This window comes from Castanea sativa, chromosome 4 (genome assembly GCF_040712315.1).
Source record: "Castanea sativa cultivar Marrone di Chiusa Pesio chromosome 4, ASM4071231v1".
In the NCBI taxonomy this organism is placed as follows: domain Eukaryota; kingdom Viridiplantae; phylum Streptophyta; class Magnoliopsida; order Fagales; family Fagaceae; genus Castanea; species Castanea sativa.
This window is the reverse complement of record NC_134016.1, coordinates 23,890,413-23,908,952: the sequence shown is the minus strand read 5'-3', so window position 1 is coordinate 23,908,952 and position 18,540 is coordinate 23,890,413. Positions and strand designations below refer to the sequence as shown.

At 35.6% G+C, this 18,540-nt stretch overlaps 1 protein-coding gene across 1 annotated transcript; it reads left to right on the top strand.

The window, feature by feature from the left end:
• The first annotated feature begins 1,533 nt into the window (after window positions 1-1,533).
• On the top strand, window positions 1,534-17,296 carry LOC142631385 (bifunctional D-cysteine desulfhydrase/1-aminocyclopropane-1-carboxylate deaminase, mitochondrial). Its single transcript, XM_075805529.1, has 10 exons — window positions 1,534-1,898; window positions 2,017-2,082; window positions 2,178-2,372; window positions 2,466-2,576; window positions 3,663-3,754; window positions 6,184-6,276; window positions 10,796-10,853; window positions 10,935-11,048; window positions 12,352-12,449; window positions 16,863-17,296. Exons 1-10 carry the CDS (start codon window positions 1,578-1,580, stop codon window positions 17,065-17,067), a joined length of 1,353 nt encoding a protein of 450 aa, XP_075661644.1. The 5' UTR covers window positions 1,534-1,577; the 3' UTR covers window positions 17,068-17,296.
• The last annotated feature ends 1,244 nt before the right edge of the window (window positions 17,297-18,540 follow it).

Genomic DNA, 18,540 nt, shown 5'->3' with positions numbered 1-18,540 from the left:
ATTTTAGAGCATAAATGTTCCACCTTCTTCATCGTATTATCCGCAATGTTCGAAATGGAATCTGTTAAAGGATGATTTGCCCGATTTGGAGAGGCAGTTGATATTACGACGTCAATCTCTCTTAATTTCTCCTCGAAACTCACAGCAGTCAGATTGCAAGACATTTTCGCTCCCCCATGTGGACGTATCTGCTCTGGGCTTGCGGTGTCAGACCTGGTGGGGTCCACGTCAGTAGGCACGTGCGCATGTTCTTAGTCCGCCTCCATTCTCTCCGATCTGAACCTCGTTGGAACCAAATCCTCTCCATCTTCACCCACTCGGTTCAGTCTAGTGGTGCTTCTATTCGACGCAATGACCCACTGTGGCTTTTGGAGGCGATCCGGAGTTGCACGTAGCCATGGACCAAATTGTTTTTCCTCCGTTCTAGGCATTTCTTTGCTACGGATCCATTGGAGGCAGTCTCGTTCATCGTGGTCCAGTTTCCCACACCAGTAGCAAAATATGGGTAGCCTCTCGTATTTGAAATCAACCCACGTCGCCACTGATTCCCTGATGCGTACACGTCGTCCTCTGCACAGCGGTTGAGTAATGTCCAACAATACTCGTAGTCTGAGATAACTTCCCAGGTAGAAACCATTCTCGTCCACATCAACCTTCTATACATCTCCCAGTATGCCTCCAATCCGTAAACCTGCTTCCCTTGTTTGGTTCATAGTAGGCAATCCGTGTATTTGTACCCAAAACGATGATCTGTTGAACTTCAACTTGTTCACTGTTTCACCCGCACCCAGTTTATGGAGAACCACCAGGTACTTGTCGAACGACCAGGGGCTGAGCAGGAGGACTCTATCGAGATCTTTCGCATCCTCAAACCGGATAAAAACCTTATTATCGCCCATGTCGCTGACCTCAAAGTTTTTATCGGTTCGCCATGCAACCTTCATCACCCTCGCCACCGACTCTAGACTCACCCTTCTCTTCGTGTAAAATTTTCCGACCAAAACATGCCCAGTTTCAGGCGTTAGTGGTGTCAGATCCACTTCGTTTTCTTCTATGTCAGACAAACGCAAACCAGCACACTTATTAGCAATGTCATCCATGAAAACCACCGCTGTGAATAGGCTAGAAGACATTTATTTTCTACCGTCAAAGCGGAGAGATATGTTTGCCTTACGGCAAGCCTTGCTTTTCATCCCTAGGGATCCGTAGACATCCTAAGGAGAAAACTCTTTATAATTATGAAATTATTAAAAAAGTGTTAAGGTGAAAAAAAATTTGGGTTAAAATTGATAAGGTAATTTAAAAAGCTTACAATGAATGTTGACATGGCATTTTTAAAATGTTAATTATATTTTTAATATTATTTTAATGACCATGTTAGCTTTATGCTGGTAGGAGCTGCAATGCTATGCATGCAATTTTCATTAGTGAAATAACAAAGAAATAAAATAAGAATGATTTTTCAATTTTGGAAACCAAAATAAAGATAGGCCTAAAATGTAAGTTAAAAAAGAATACTATAAAAAAAAAAAAGGTTAAAAACAGTCAATGAACGAATGATGTAAAGAAGAAATGAAATGCTGTGCAGCAGCAGCAGGCGTTGGGCAGTCCGCCCTCTGACTCTGAGTCATCCGAATCATAGGAACAAAATCTTATTGTTTTTATTCAGTCCCCAACGCCTCTCTTTCTCATCTTCTTCTTCTTCTTCTTCTTCACGCACTAATATCATATTAAAAAGTCAGTCTGAATCTGAAACCCACGTAAACACAATCATAATGGAGGACGAGGTTTCAAAACAGAAGAGGAGCATGGAGTTCCTCTCCAGCAAACCCTACGTCCCTCCTCACTGGGCCTCTCATCTCAATCCTATCCCTTCTCACATCTTCTCTCTTGCCAACGTAACCAACCAACACAAACAAAACAAAACTCTACCTCTCTTTTATTTTTAATATTTTTTATTTATTATTATATTGGATTTCGGAATTGTTCTCAATATTTTGTTTTTGTTCCTTTCAGCTTCCCACTCCAATTCACAAATGGAACCTTCCTAATTTGCCGAACAACACCGAGGTCTGGTTGAAGGTGAAGAATTTTCTTTCTTTTTCTATCTATATGACAAAACCAGCCAACCAGCCGACCCAATTGCTTGCTTGCTTGCTGAGTATATGTATATGTAGCGTGATGACCTCTCAGGAATGCAATTGAGTGGAAACAAAGTGAGAAAATTGGAATTTTTGATGGCAGAAGCGGTGGCACAGGGCGCTGACTGTGTCATCACAATCGGAGGCATCCAAAGCAACCACTGCCGAGCTACTGCTGTCGCTGCCAAATATCTTCATCTTGATTGCTTTGTCATTCTACGAACTTCTAAGGTCCAACACTCAACGCTCAACAACCTTCATTTTTTTCCTTCTTTATTATTATTATTATCATCATCATCTTCTTATACCATCATAAAATTGCAGGTCCTTGTGGACAAAGACCCTGGATTGACTGGCAATCTCCTGGTTGAGCGTTTTGTAGGAGCTCATGTTGACCTTATTTCAAAAGAAGAATATGCAAAACTCGGAAGTGTGGTCTGTCTGTTTGTTTCTTCTGTACCAATGCATTCCATTTTACTACTGCCATGCGATTCTTACTTTGCTGTTACATCTCAAGTTCAAAAAGCTCCTTGTTTATGTCATACTACACTATACTTTACCGCCATGCATCTTTCAATGTTTTTTGGACAATACCTAAAGTCAAGTCCAGTCCCACTTGAGTTGAATTCATACCTTCAAGTTAGTTTTCAGGACTTTTGGATTTCTCCCGTATTCTACATCATTTTCACAAAAGCAATAACTAGCAAGTACCCTTTTCATTGGCTTTGTTGACCAATCCTACAAGATTTAGGGCAAAAGTATATTGACAATTAATCAATTGCCCCAAAAGCTTAAACTGTTATTCAATCATTTAACTATAATTTTAACACTCCCTCTCACTATAAACTATGAATTCTCCTAAAAGCTTGAGCTGTTAGAATGGTGAATTTAATTACTTTAATCATAATTCTAACAGATATGAATCTTTCTTTACTAGTTAAGGATGCAATTAAGCAAAAGGAAAAAAGAAGAAGAACCTTTTTGCTTCCGTAGAATGGTAGATAATAAGCGAGATTCTCTGCTAGGAAACTTCTCTTGCAGTTTCTTTTTCCTTTCTGGTTGTCCTCTTATTATCTGCTCCCCTGATTGCTGTCAATTACGACTCTATATCCATAAGGTTGTATAAATGTTATAAGGTGTCTAATTCATTGATTTTACTTCTTTCGTTTTTACTTTTTCTCTCTAGAACCTTGTTTTGAATGATCATAGTTACTAAATGGATAAGTTAGCCATGTTGTATCAACGTTGTTTTCCTTTGATATTTTTTTAGTCATCCTTTTTGCTTTTGACCATTGGAGTGATTCTATGTGGCTGAATTAGTAAAATGAAATTTGTGTTACCTCAAGCAATTATCTGAGATAACACATTGTCTACTGATTTATAGACTCTCCTAAGCTACATATGACAGACTATATTACTGTTGTTTACCAATATCTATTTTTGGATATTAATAAACTGGTGCTTTTTTCCATTGCTAATATACTTAGTAATTTTCTTTGTTCACATGAACTTTAATCTCAGACTCTTACTAATCTCTTAAAAGAAAAGCTGCTAAATGAAGGAAGAAGGCCATATGTTATTCCTGTTGGTGGATCAAACTCCCTAGGGACTTGGTGAGATTGGGTCACTGATGTCTATGTTATTCTATTATTTCCATTTGATTCTATTGTTTGGGAGTAATAATGTTGTAATTTGAAAATTATAGTAAACTTTCCTTGTAAGCTACGTGTAAATTAAATAATTAATATCTTATTATTTACACTGTATCAAATTGGTCTCTGGTCAAAGACCATTGGAACCTGTTTGATACCTGAAAGAAGACTTGGGAAAGCATGCGAGTAGACTTTTAAGTAATCCTGGTTATGCTGCAAATTTCATGGCCATGGGGTGACTCTAGAGTATTTTACCAAATCTTGGGAAATATATTTTTTAGTTTGTGTTCTTTGTTTACACAGTAACTGATGTGAAGGACAAAGTGTAAAGAATGATTAGGATTCACACACATGCGCGCGCACACACACACATATAAATGTATGTATGTATGAATCTGGAAGGGAGTGGTGAGTTTGTAGTTGCATAATACGGCTTCTTGTTTTGCCTGTTAGGAGCTTGGTTGTTGTAATCATTTATTTTTCTGTATTATTATTTGCTTTTTTTTGGGGGGGGGGGAAGGGTAGGGTTGTTTAGGTACATTTCAAAAGTAGGATCTACTTTGGGGCAAGGAATAATTGAAGTTCTGAATTTATAGTAGGTCTTGTGATTTTCCCTTTAGGAACCAATTTCCATATCCTTATTTGATGACAGATAAGCAATAGCTTGCCAATTTCTTTTCCTGGAAATCGTTTGGTCCTTGGTCTTTTTTCAAACAGAAGAAATGTGGTGATGAAGAATTTCCAGATTTCATCTACTTTCTGGAAAAAATTTATTTTATTTTAGTTTATGATGCAGTGAGGAGGAAGGATGCCCTGTCCTTGTGACTCAAGTTGTTTCCCAGTCTGCTTTTTGGTCTCTGGCAAGATTCTGTGGGAAAGCAGTGCCAAGTTCTTCAATGCTTCTTCCTCCTAATATATGATTATGTCAACATCCTTGTTGGATGAGATTTTATGAGGGACCAATTGAACCAGAGGCTATAGCTGATGCAGGAGACGCAAGAAGATTTTTATTTAGTACTATTTATGTTTGCTAGTCAATTGTATTTTTATGTTTTAGGTCCTAGTATTTTATTAGGCTATTAGTATTTTAATATTTGGAAGCGAGGTTATTTTCGTAATAAGGCAATTAGGGTTTTCAACTCCATTTAGATCTAGGGTTTAGCAATCATTTATAAGCAAACTATTGTACTCTTTTTGGAGATGGTTGATATTTTGATAAATGAAAAAAATGGCCTTTTGGTCTCTCTTTAGTTTGGTGTTGACTCCAGTTCCACCCTAGGTGCTGACTCCAAGTCAGGCCTAGGTACTAACTCTTAGGTCATATCCCTTTTCTTTCCTGTTGTTTCATTTTGTTCTAGTTGTCTTGCGTCAATAGCTTTGGTTGAATGGTGGATTATTTGTTGTTATGTCGAACAGTCAATTTGTTCAATTTTCAGTTGTTATTGACCTGCATCAGTAGTTTGGTCTGTCTTCTGTTTTGCTGAATGGTGGAGACTCTTTGATAGCTGAATGATTTTTTTGGTCCAAACACTTTTTTTTGGGTAAATCTTATTTTATTTAGTTTGAGAGGAGAAAGCATACGTTTTTATGCTTTGCGTACATGGAAGGAATTTAAAGGGCTGATTGTTTAATAGTGTTTTTTTTATGGCAGCAATAAGGTGGTGGAAATGGTGAAAAGCTTTTGCTCCTGTGAGCTCTTGGAATCCCCTAGATTCCAAGGACTTTCCAATTAGGTTTCTTAATAATGATCAGGCTGATTTGATTTTCCAAAGAGGTTCAGGTTGGGTTTTGGTTTGTCTTCTGTTTTTTTTTCCTTGTAGATTTTGGGCTCCATGAGGAAGTTTGTGACCTAGGTGCTCTGCTACTGTATGATTATTGTGTTTTGGCCGTTTTGGGGCCCAAGGTCAGTTTTAGTCACCTTTGACTCTTCATTAGGCATTCCACTCCTGAATATTGTGTGTAGTTTGGTGATGCCCACTTGGCAAAATTGAAAAGGGATCTGAAGTACTAGTTGCCAATTTTTCTTAATTACTTCTCTCATCCTTTCTTCCTTCTCTCTTTTTGTGTGTGATAAAAAGAACAAACAGTGTGTGTGGTTGTGCACTTACCTATAAATTTGCACTTAAAATCTCTTTCTTTCATGCTGAGTTCTGTCTTTTTCTTCTTCCCCCACAAGTTTCCTTTGATTTCCTTTTCAAATCTTTTTTTTTTAATAAGGATTTTCTGTTCAGATCTTATTATAATTGCTGTCTACATGTTAACTTTTGTATGTGATATTGTTTTGTTCAGGGTCTATATTTTGTCCCACAAGTTTCCTTAATTTCTTGTTCTAATCTTATTATAATTGCTCTCTCCATACTAACTTTTGCATATGATATTGTTCTGTTCAGGGGTTATATTGAAGCGATCTGGGAGATTGAGCAGCAACTTCAGATTGGGACTAGCCAAATAAAATTTGATGATATTGTTGTAGCCTGTGGAAGGTTCCACTCTATTCCATCTGTTAATATTTTCTGCTACCAACAATTCCCCCCCCCCCCCCCCCCATCCTTCAACTTCTCTTTAATTAGTGACATGGGATAATTTAAACCCAAAGAAGGCCCATTAGTCCATTTTGTTAGCCTGTTTTCTAAGACCTGTCTCTAACTCTTTGAATATGTTTTGTTGTCATTATGTCTTTAGAATTTTAAAAGGTCATGCTACATTGAGGGAAATCTGCTTGTTTTCTGGTGTTTCTTTGCGTTCTTGAAAATGTTCTGAATTTTTTTTCTCTATTTTCTGCATTTGGCTTGTACAGATAATCACAAATCTCCCAATATATTTTTGTTTATATAGATATTAAATAACACCCTTTTTTCACCACTTAAAAATATTAATACAAAACATCTAAATCAAGCAAAAAATAAGCAGACTCTAAATAAAATTATTGAAAATTACATTTATAAGCACAATCAAAACATGAGTGCAACAAAAAAAAACACTAAAAAAGTTAGTAAAAGCTATTAACTAAACTTACCTATGAATTATGTTGTTATGGGCTATTGACATTGCATGGACAAGGATACAAATGGAATGTGAGAGGGTCTTAATGATCAATGAAAATGTATGGGGGCAGAGAATATGTTATGTGAATAAAGAGGAGACAATCTATCTACAAGAAACCAAAATAGAAATCACAACTAAAGAAATACTAAGGAGTATATGTCCATTGGTAAATTGGTGGGTGTTGGGGGCAGTTGGGAGTGCTGGTGGAATATTGTTGATGTTTGATAAACGTTTAGTAGAGATAGTTGACTATGTAGTAGGTGAATTCTCTGGGTTTTATAGATGTTTAGAAAGGTGGAAGATGATTTTTGAGTGGACTACGGTTATCTATGACCCAAATGATGTAGGATGAGGCCAAATCTATGGTAAGGGCTAAAAGGTGTTAGAAGGAGATGAGATGTAGCTTGGTGCTTAGGGGAATTTCAATGTGGTGTGACTTCCAAATTTATTAATGTACTTGAGTTGTAAGACTTCTCATTATAGGGCCTTTTTCTCCTTGGGTAACCAGGACCAATTGTCTCTTTCTCACATTGATCGTTTTTTGGGTGTCATTGATGCAGAAGGAATAGTTCAGAGGTAGTTGGCACCTTTAGAGTTTGATGATCATACTGTCTAGCTGGGTTGAGTACAGGTTAGTGTTCATTTAGTTTTGAGAACATGTGACTACAAGTATCTGCTTTTGCGGAAAATGTGAAAATTTGGTGGGAAGGCCATAGGGTGATGGACTCTGCTAGTTTTGTCCAGACAAAGAAACTTTTCAAAGTGAAAGGTGATCTGAAAAAGTGGAATAAGGAGGATTGTGGAGATATTGATGTGCAGAAAAACAAAATTATAGATGAGCTGTCGAGGCTTGATTTAAAGGAGGAGGGTGGCTTGAGTGATGAAGAAAGGAGCAAACATGATTTGAAGACTCTGTTAAAGAAGATTGCTTTGACGGAGAAAATGGTTGGAGACAAAACTCCAGGGCCAACTACAGTTGAAGGGAGGAGATGATAACATGAAAGTGTTTCACAGATTGGCCAATTGGTGTAGATGCTCAAATTTTATTGGTAATATTGATGTGTGTGGTGTGGTTTTGACTAAAGGTTTGTACAAAGATCCCATTGATTGGCAGCCTAAGGTGGAAGGCCTTGAGTTTTATGGGATGAAGAGAGTATATGGCTCGAGAGTTTATCTGATAAGGATGAAGTTCTCTCAGTTTTTAAATCTATGAGTGCGGATAAGGCCCTTTTTCCTGGCAGATTCTTTGTAGCCTTCTTCCAAAGATGTTGGGAAGTGACAAAAGAAGACATGATGAAGTATTTACATGAGTTTCATATGGAGGGATCTTTTGAGAGGAGGTAAATGTGCTTCATTGATAGCTTGGGTTCCAAAGAAGCTAGGTGCATCTAATATTAGGGTCTGTTCTGTTGTTGACAATTTTTAATCTCAACAATTATAAATTCTTTAAACTCTCAAGAATTAAAATTCTCGAGAGTTGACATTTAGTTATTTGGATATACTTAGATTTTTGAATTTATATCTTATTTTAAAAACACAATATTAAAGAATATAAATTTGAATTATTTAAAATAATCAAATTGAGTACATTTACGTAAGCATGCTAGTTAAGTGGCTATGGAGGTTCACCTGAAAGAATAATCATTCTTGGAAGAAGGTAGTGACGTTAAAATATGAAGAAGGAGAAGGGGATTAGATTTCTAGTTCAATTTGTACAATACAAGGCTAGTAGTTTGAAGGCCATTAGAGAGGGATGATATAGCTTGTGTAGGTTGTTAGTTTTAGGGTTTGGGGATGGCAAAAGAGTCATTATAATTGGTTCTCCAACTCTAACCTACCGTCCTTATGCCTTGAACTATTTCAGCTTGCTATGAATAAAAATGCTAGGGTCTGCAAGTATATAGAGATGACAAATGGTTGAGTGTTGGAATTCAATTTTTGTAAGGCATGCTTAGGATTGGAACTGCAGTCATTCATTAATTTTTTTGAGGTGATGTATTCTACCCAAATAAGTGTGGATATGAAGGACAAGGTTTTTTGGAAATTAAGCAAAAATGATTGTTTCTGTGTTTGCTTATAGCCTTGTACTATAAGGCAGTGAGAGAGAATGATGTCTCAGATTTCCCTTGGCAGGAAATTTGGAGGGTGAAGGCTCCTTTGAGGGTGGCTTTCTTTGTGTGGATGGTTTTTTTGGCATCGATACTCATTATAGATATCTTCATGAAACAAGTTATGTTCATTGTGAGTCAATGTGATGTGCAAACATGATGAAGAGCATGTTGATCACTTGGTCTGCATTGCCTGATGGTGAGGAAGTTATGGTATTTCATATTTGTGGTTTTTGTAGTAAAGTGGGTGATGCCTAAAGTAGGGAGAGGAGAGCTTCAATGCTAGCGTCATAGACCTATTCCTTTTAGAAATAGGGTTTGAAATGTAGTGTCGTAGGACCTTTGATGGGCTAGAATTGTATATTGAGAGGTTAAAATCCCAATTTGTTGGAGTTCTTTCTTTTGGATGTCCTTGGATGGGAGTAGAGACTTTCAAATTTGTGTAATTTCATACTCTTTCTACTCTTAATTTTGCTGGGTTACTTATGGGTATACAGCTGGTATACTCTGTTTTTTACCCATTGTACTATTTGTAATATTTAGTATTAATACAATAGACTTGTCAAAAAGAAAAACAAAAAGTAGATAGATTCCACAAGAGTCTAGATCTCAAAGTGCGACTTGTCTGGTGAGATGTGGTGCCTCAACTATCATAATCTCTTATATTCCTACTTTCTTCCTAGCCTATAATACTGCACTTCTACATCCAAAGCTTATGCCAGCATGTCATAATCTCATGATATTTTATTTTTACTGAGGTACCATTAAAATCAGATTTAAAGTTTTTTCCTTCATAACAGGGACTCCATAAAAGGATCAAAACTTCCACTTCTGTGGAAGAGCCTTGATGTAGGACAGATTTGAAACCTCAAAGAGCCTAACTTTTCCCAAACTTTGGAATTTCAAATCACCTTTTAAAACAATCCCTTAAATCCTTATTTCTGCTGCTACACCCAAAAGTTGTGCCACCTATCCTTCTCTGTTTCATCCACTATTCATCCCTTGAACCCTATTTTTTCCAAACACTACTCAATTGACAAACTCTAGATACCACTCATAATCCCTGAAGCCACAAATTTAAATCCAAAAGGCGGTACACCATCAGCAGGCAGAGTTCCCTGAATCTGTCATATGTTAAGCTATGGTTAATGTGCAACCAGTGATTGGTAATGCAATTGAAAATCTGATGCCACAATATGCTTTTCTGAAGTTTCACATGTTGACTATAGAAGATAAAGTTCTAGAAAGTGAGCAGGTTGAGTCCATGGCACAATCAGCCATTTCTTGGGCATTGATTCAATTAAGGAAAGATTTGGTGCCAATTTAAGTAGCAAGGACTAAAGTTATCTTTCCATATGTTAGGTGTACTTTGTAATATAATGGCTGTCATGAGTTGAGGATTTGTTTCAATAATTTTCTTTTTAAGGTTTTTCACAAGTCTTTATGTTTATTTTACTAAGAAGTAAAATCATCAATGTCTCCCTAATTCTTATTCTTAGGATTGAAACCATTCATATTACATCAGTACCAAGCTGAGTAGACACCACCTTATTTTTATGTTTGGTACCAACACACCTCTATGAATTTCCATTGCCTAGTTAGTGACTCTATGCAACTGAAATGACTTTACTGAGCTAGATTTCCTTTTAAATTAATTTATACATCTTGCTTTTATGTTGTAGCAACTTATGTTGGCACTCCTTCAAAGAAAAGTTGGTTTTGTTCTAGCAAACTTATATGGGACTTTCTACCTCACAATAATGATTATTCAGCTTAAATTTTTATTTGTGGGGAGAGTTGTGATGATTTTATGTCTACCCATTTAATATGTAATAGTGTTGAATTTCAGTGGGGGCACAATTGCTGGTCTATCATTGGGATCATGGCTGAGTACACTAAAGTCAAAGGTTTGTCCTTCTCAATGTAGTTTTCTATTTGCTGTTCTTGACCTATCAATTAATTTCAATTCTACATTTCACCATTTGTAGGTCCATGCATTCTCAGTTTGTGATGACCCTGATTACTTCTACGACTTTGTTCAAGGCCTACTTGATGGACTTGAAGCGGGTGTTGACTCACATGATATTGTTAACATTCAAAACGTGAGTGTTTAAGTATATTAGCAGAGGTCCTTTATGAAAATGTATTTTTCTGTTTCATTGCTGAGCTGCTGTCATTTGCCCCACTTGGTGCATGTGTAACTTACCAATCAAAGAGAGAGAGAGAGAGAGAGAGAGAGAGAGAGAGAGAGAGAGAGAGCTTTTCAATAAACATGCATTATATGGCTGCATTAATTGTATTGCCTGCTCTCTAGTTTTACATAAATGGAAAGGAAACAATTTTTTTTCTTCTTATTTAATGTAGGTGGGTGGGTTGTAATGCCTTAGAGAGTTAGAAAGATAATGTTGTGTTATAGGGGTTATACCCGTGTTGGATGAGTGGTACTCTTCTAAAAGTGCCTGAATATTCAAGTGGTTAGGTGTCCCTACCAGCTGTCACCATTAGAATATTCATTATCCTATTACAACCACCTCTTCCATATAAATGGAATGAATAATCCACGGGCTAACATTCTTGATTTTCAAGCTCCTCCTTTTCTATAATATATCATCCTCTTTTTCTTCAACATAATGGTGCATGAGTATGTGAAGGCATGCACCTATGTCTACACACTTCTTTAGTACATTGGTTGGTATTCTAGCATCTTTTTTTTTTTTGGGGGGGGGGGGTGTTGCATTCATACTTTTCACATATTATACTGTACCCGCATGGAAATATCTTGTTTCTGCTCAATCTGGAAATTAATGCTGAAGTGGTATGTTGAGTTTTCTGTTTCATTCTCGTTTTTTCCTGCTTGGATGGTGGCGGGTTAGTATTCCCAGAAACTGTAGGTCTATTCCGGAAGATCTATGGGCTGTAATGTTTCTAGTAAACTAATGGTCAAAACCTGAAAAATCTCAGTGTTCACTGACGACAATATTTATGCTATTATATAGTGGACAATTATTCATTTTAGAAGTTTGTGGTTAAATGATTAAATTTACCATATCCCAATAGCTTAAACTTTTGAGACAATTGGTAATTTAACATGATATCAGAGCAGGAGATCTTAAGTTTAGATCCTTGTTTCCTCCACTCTACCTCTCAATTAAAATCTCACGTGTTTGGCCCCACCTATTAAAAGGGGGAGTTTGAGCCCCCGCGTGAGGGGGAGTGTTACAAGTTTGTGGTTAAATAATTAAATTTGTCATATTCTAATAGCTTAAGCTTTTTGAGACAATAGGTAATTTAACAATTCACACACACATGTTATCTGTATGAATTTGCCTACTTCAGTAATCAGGTTGAGGATGCTGTTTAATTGGTTATAAAACAGGAAGTAAATTTATTATTATCTTCTTACAGGCCAAAGGTCTGGGCTATGCAATTAATACCCCTGAAGAGCTTAAATTTGTTAAGGAAATTGCTTCAGCGACTGGTGTTGTTCTTGATCCAGTATACAGGTATAATATTCTGCAAACCTTCATCTTTCTTCACACAGGTGATTATTACAGGAGATTCCTCAACTAATAAGATCAGTTTTTGGCTAGAGAAAGATATGTATTATTTCATGATAAGTGGAAAAAAATGTTTTACATATACATCATTTGCACAGAGCTTACGTGTTATATTGTATGGCAAAGTTGTATTGGTGGTGAATGTTTTAGTTTAAGGTAATGTGAAAAACCCAAACATGAAAAATTATGTAAAAATTTACTGTGTCCCATCACTATCCACTTAAAAACCTCAATCATATGTACAACCATACTGCTCTTTTGTTGGTCAATCGCTCTCCATCGGCTATTTTAAAGCTCCACGAGATTGAGGCAACGTAACCTCCTTTCACCATTGTTTTTTATTCTTAATATTGAGATTCTAAGTAGAATGTTGGTTAAAGTTGTGGAACAGGTTTATGCCTCATGCTTTCAAGTTGGGAATAACTCGGATAATAGCTTTGCTTATTTATCCCCTCCTATTTGTTGATGACACCGTACTTTTTTGTGAAGAAATTTTGAACATCTTTACATCCAAGTTTTTTTCTATTCTTTTCAAGTGGGTTTAGGCCTAAAAGTGAATTTGGGTAAGGACCTAAGGATCCTTAGGAATCAAACACCTAACGCGTTAGGAGTTAGCACCTAACAATTGGGAAAATATCCTACCTGAATTTCATTAGTCACATCTATCTTTCAATACAAATAAATCAGTCTCTTAAATAGAGTTAGAGATAAAGATAACAACATACCAAAACTAATTTTAACCGAACTCAAATACTAATACTTATCTAATCTCAAAAATAAACAAAGGAATCCCAAACAAATCCAACTACGTAAGAAATCCAATCTAATTAAGTGTGCTGTCCTCATCAACTCTCCTGGGGCGGGGAAGAGCAAAATAGTCCCAGTTAGGGAGGTTGAAGGAAGAGAAGACCTGGCAACAATATGTTGTAGAATTGGGAGTTTACCAATAATTATCTGTGCCTTTGGGATCTTTTTCAAGGTGAGAACGGTTCAAAATCCTACTTTAGAGAAGATAGAGCTAACACTTGCAAGGTGAAAGAAAATTTACTTGGGGGTTTATGAGTGAGAAAATGGCGCACTTCTAGCCAAGTTTTGACGGATAAATATCTTTGGAGATAGGTGGAAGAAAATCAGCTATGGCAATGGGTTGTCTTATTAAAAAAATATGGACCAGATTGGGGCAATGGACAACCAGGGCTGTAAGGAGGCTATATGGTTGTAGTTTTGGCAAAGCATCCAACGAATTGGGAGAGATTTGCAGGCTAGGATTCTACGTTTACTAAATGCTAATATAAATAGCCGCTTGAGTCGTACTAAGTTTTTTCTTATCTATTTTATGAAAGCCTAGAAATTGATTTTTGATTGTTCTAACTTAAGTCCTATTATCTACTTTGTTTTAATTTTGTTTGTTGCTTGAATTCATTCTTATACCCTTCTTATACACTAGACCTAAGTTCTCCTAACTGCATCATTATTATGAGGTCATAAGAGGTTCCACTAGAGTGTTCTTTCCTTGTAAGGGAGTTTTGTGTAATAATACTCTGAAAAAAGTAGCTTTCTTTGTATGGACAGCTCAGAAAAAAATTTGACATCTTATTCAGAGAGGCATCATATTGGTGAACTGGTGTTGCTTGTGTAGATTTAGTGGTGAGACAATGGACCATTTGTTAGTGCATAGGGATGTAACTCTTGAGTTCTGGTATCGGCTTCTTTCTATTTGGTCCATTGGGTGTTGCCAAAGACCATTGCAGAGTTGTTCTTTGGATGGTGGAATTGGGTTGGGAAACATGGAAGCTATCTGGGGTGGAATAGGACCCCATTATGTCTAATGTGGATGCCTTGGAGGGAGATGAATAATTGCACTTTTAATGGAGCAGAGGCTTTAGTTATTGAGTTGGAATCTTTGTTTGTGAAGATCGTTGTTTGAGTTGTCTCATTGCATGGGAATTAGTGACAGGCATTCACTGGTAGATTTTTAGACTTTCATTCAGACTTAATTCTGTTTAATTTTTTTCCCTGTACAATTCTTTAGAAGAATTTGTTTATACAGCTGGTATACAAAAAATTGCTTCTCTTCATCAATAAAAGCATTATTTATCTATAAACATACATCCAAATTTGCAAGTAGTCCTAAACCTTGTAAGTTGCTTTCCAGACAGATTTGGTATCGCAGCCCTTTGTCTCAAGTCTATTTTGGTATCAAAGCCAATGATCGTAACAAATTTTGGATGGATTGGTAGGAAGAGTTGAATTATCATGATAATGAGGATAAATTTCTCTTCGATTATGGATTCTATACTTTGATTATTTGATTATGAAGAAGTTGGGCCTCGGTGTGATGACAAGTGTCTTCCACCAGAAGCGACAAGTTGTGGGTTCGAGTTTGGGGATTAGCCTCTCCAAAACAAATTGGGAGTAAGGCTCCCTATCATGACCTCTTCCAAACCCTACAAAAAGTGGGAGTTTTGTGCTCTAAGTTACTAAGTATGACTAATTTTATGATGAAGTTAAACAAAAGCACTTTGTCTAGCTTGCAACATAATTCCATTTTAGGTGGAGAGTGAGGTCATGGGTTGAATAGCCATTGGATGTGTGTATAACTTATAAATAAATAAATAAATAAAGCTTCCCAACATATTTTATTTCTCTTTTCCCTTTACCTGGTATAACTAATAGATTTGAGAAGCAACAATGAGATTTTTTGTGGGAAGGTGTTCGTGACTTAATTAAATATCACCCGGTTAATTGGATTACATTTGTTCCCCTGTGCAACACGTGGTATTGGGTGTCAAAAAACAGCTTTTTGTGGTTCCTGTTCAAGAATTGGTTATGGTGTGGAGAAGGGATCATCTTTTGCAAAGGCCTGTAGATAAAAAGCAGGGTATTTAATGGTGAAGGTGGTGCTCTGAAGAAGTCCCCATTCCTCATGGACAAAGCTTATGGAAACATATTAGAAGTGGCTGGGTTAAATTCTCTAATCCTTAGATTTGATGTAGGGGGAGTTCATTTGGTATGATTTATGGTGCAAAGATTCTTTACTAAAGGAGGCATTGCCCGAGCTCTTTTGTATTGCACATAATATAGATGCAACAGTTGGGGAGTGTATTAATTGGTCAAATGACATTATCCATTGGAATTTAAGCTTCTAGAGCAATAAAAGATTAGGAACTTGGATTTTAATTTGGCATGTTTTCTTGATATTCTCTATTCTACCAAGGTTGAAAGAGAGGTAGAAGATAGATTGGTTTGGGTACCAGGCTGGAGCCATGAATTTGAAGTTAAGAGCCTAATTGGTTACCGTTTCTAGAATCAGTTTTCAAAAACAATAGAAAACTAATTTTTATTTTTTGAGAATAAGAACAACAAATTTTCTTTCAGTTTTTTCAATATGAAATTGCATTTGGAAATGAGCTAATACCTTATATAAGGCACTAAGAGTGGATGATAGAAATACTTTCCCTTGGAGAAGTATTTGAAAGGTCGAGGCATTGACTGCAGTGGCTTTCTTTGCATGGAAAAAAGCATTAGGAAAGATTTTGACATTGGATAATATGTGGAAACATCATGTGGTTTTAGTTTTTTTTTGATAAGTAATCTGGAAGCTTTTATAAATAAAGGAAATAACGTCATACAAGGAGTTCATGATGATGAACAATAAGAAAAAACTACTAGGAATAAAAGTTAAGGGAGGGCAAAAACTCAGCGAGAGACGAGCAATTAGAAAGTCCCCAACAACGAGACCACTCTAAGAGACTACGCTGGCACAAAAGATTCAACAAAAGATTCAAATCATGTGGTTTTAGTTGATTGGTATTGCATGTGCAAGTAAAGTGGGAAAAGAACGAAACTTTTCCCGTGATGTTGCCCGAGAGGCTGAGGAGCTATGGACTTTAGTATTTCATTTGTTTAGAATATTTTGGGTGATGTCTAAAATTACGTTCGATCTGTTGGCATGCTAGAAAGGATGCATTGGGTTGCGTTGTAGTAGTGTTATTTGGAATGCAACTCATGTGTGCATTATGTGTTTTTAATTTATTTTAGGGAGGGTGAATATCAAAGTTTCTGTATTGTAACTGAAGCCCTAGTTTTTAGTGTCGATATATGATTGGATGTCAGCTATTTTCTCCTTTTCAAATTTGTTTTATTGATCTCTATATTTTAGAGGCTATATTTTCTTCAAGTGTATCCCATGTAGGTTTGCCTTTCATTATATGCTTTTTATAATGTTTTTTGTACTCAATAGATTTCATATATGCATATTTTTTCTTTAATGAGATTATGATTTGATTGATACACCCATTGTGGGTAAGCATGGTTGCTTTGAGTAACTCGAATTTTTGGGTTGTGCGTTTCTTGTAGTGGGAAAGCTGCTTATGGAATGATAAAAGACATGACTGAGAATCCAAAGAAGTGGGAAGGCAGAAAGATCCTATTCATACACACCGGTGGACTTTTGGGGTTGTTCGACAAAATTGAAGAGATGAATTCACTTGTTGGGAATTGGAGTCGAATGGATGTCCATGAAGACATCCCACGGAAAGATGGTATTGGAAAAATGTTTTAGAGAAGCAAAACAAACATATATTGAAGTTCTTACGTTGCATCATTGTTCTTTGGTGATTCAAGCGCTCAGACAAACATGACTATTTGTTATGCATGTAAAATAAGTTTGTACTCACACTTAATAGATACTTCTTGATACTTCCAAGAGAGACATTCATAGTTCAAATCCCCCTATGTAAAACTATCAAATTATAAAAGTTAAAATTAAAAAAAGAATAGATTTGCTATAATTTTTTTGTTGTTGTTGAGAATAATAGATTTGCTATATAAGTAGCTGAAGTAAGTATTTATCTTATCATGAGATGTTTAACACAAACATATACATACAAATGGAGAGAGAGAGAGGCCAATAAGTTGTGTTATTCCATTAGGTATTATTTCCTTTTGAGTAAATTACATTTTTGAAAACTTTAGGGTGTAATAAATTAAATCTTACCGTATCTAAAGTAATAAATTAAACCATGAGATTTCAAAAAGTCATAAATTAAACATTGTGTAGTTTCAAAATTAGCACCTTAAAGTTTCAAAATTAACAAAATAAATCTCAGTCCATGTAATTAGTGAAATTGCAATATTCTTGAAGTTTAATATGGGTTGAGGATGGGGGTTTAATTATTACTTTTCAAATCTTAGGCTTCTATTTGTTATTTGTTATTTTTAAAACTATTTTTAATTTTTTTGTTTTTTTGTTTTGGATTTTATTTGTTATAACTCCTAAATTATAAAGTTTAAAACGTTATATTTTTAAAAAAATTAATCATGTAAATAATTTAACAATCAGTCTAGTTACACAAAAAATTTCATAATTTTTATTACCGTTGTTGATTGGTGTACAACAAAAATAAATGAGCTCATATAAAAGTAATGTTATATCAGTTATTATTTTTCATTTTAACAAATTATGAAAAAGTTTGTATCTTTAATATTATGACAAATTACATTTTTTTTCACCTTAAATTATCACTCCAATTACACCTAATCCCTTAAACTATTCATGCAAACGACCAACTCCCTAAAGTTATAACTTTTTTTTTTTTTTTGGAGAAGTCGGCCCTAGGATTTTATAACTTTATCTATACTACTATTTAAGGGACTTCCCCTGTTTAAATTCCTATTTTTTTAGTTCAAAAATATCCCTACAGTCCTATGTTTAAGTAGAGACAAAACTAAAGGACAATCTGGTAAAAATTCATTTTTTTAGTTCAAAGATACCCCTACAGTCTTATGTTTAAGTAGAGACAAAACTCAAGGATAATCTGGTAAAAATGCAACTCCAACTCCCACTAAAATATTGCCTAAAAAATAGGACCACTCTCCTATTAATTTTTAAATTGATTTATTCACTTATAAATTAGATTTTTTAAAATAAAAATCATATATATATATATATATAAAATAATTAAATACAATTTTTTTTACAAAATAGGACCACTAAAAGAGAAAAGTCTCATCGCACGCGCTTCGCGCGTGTGAT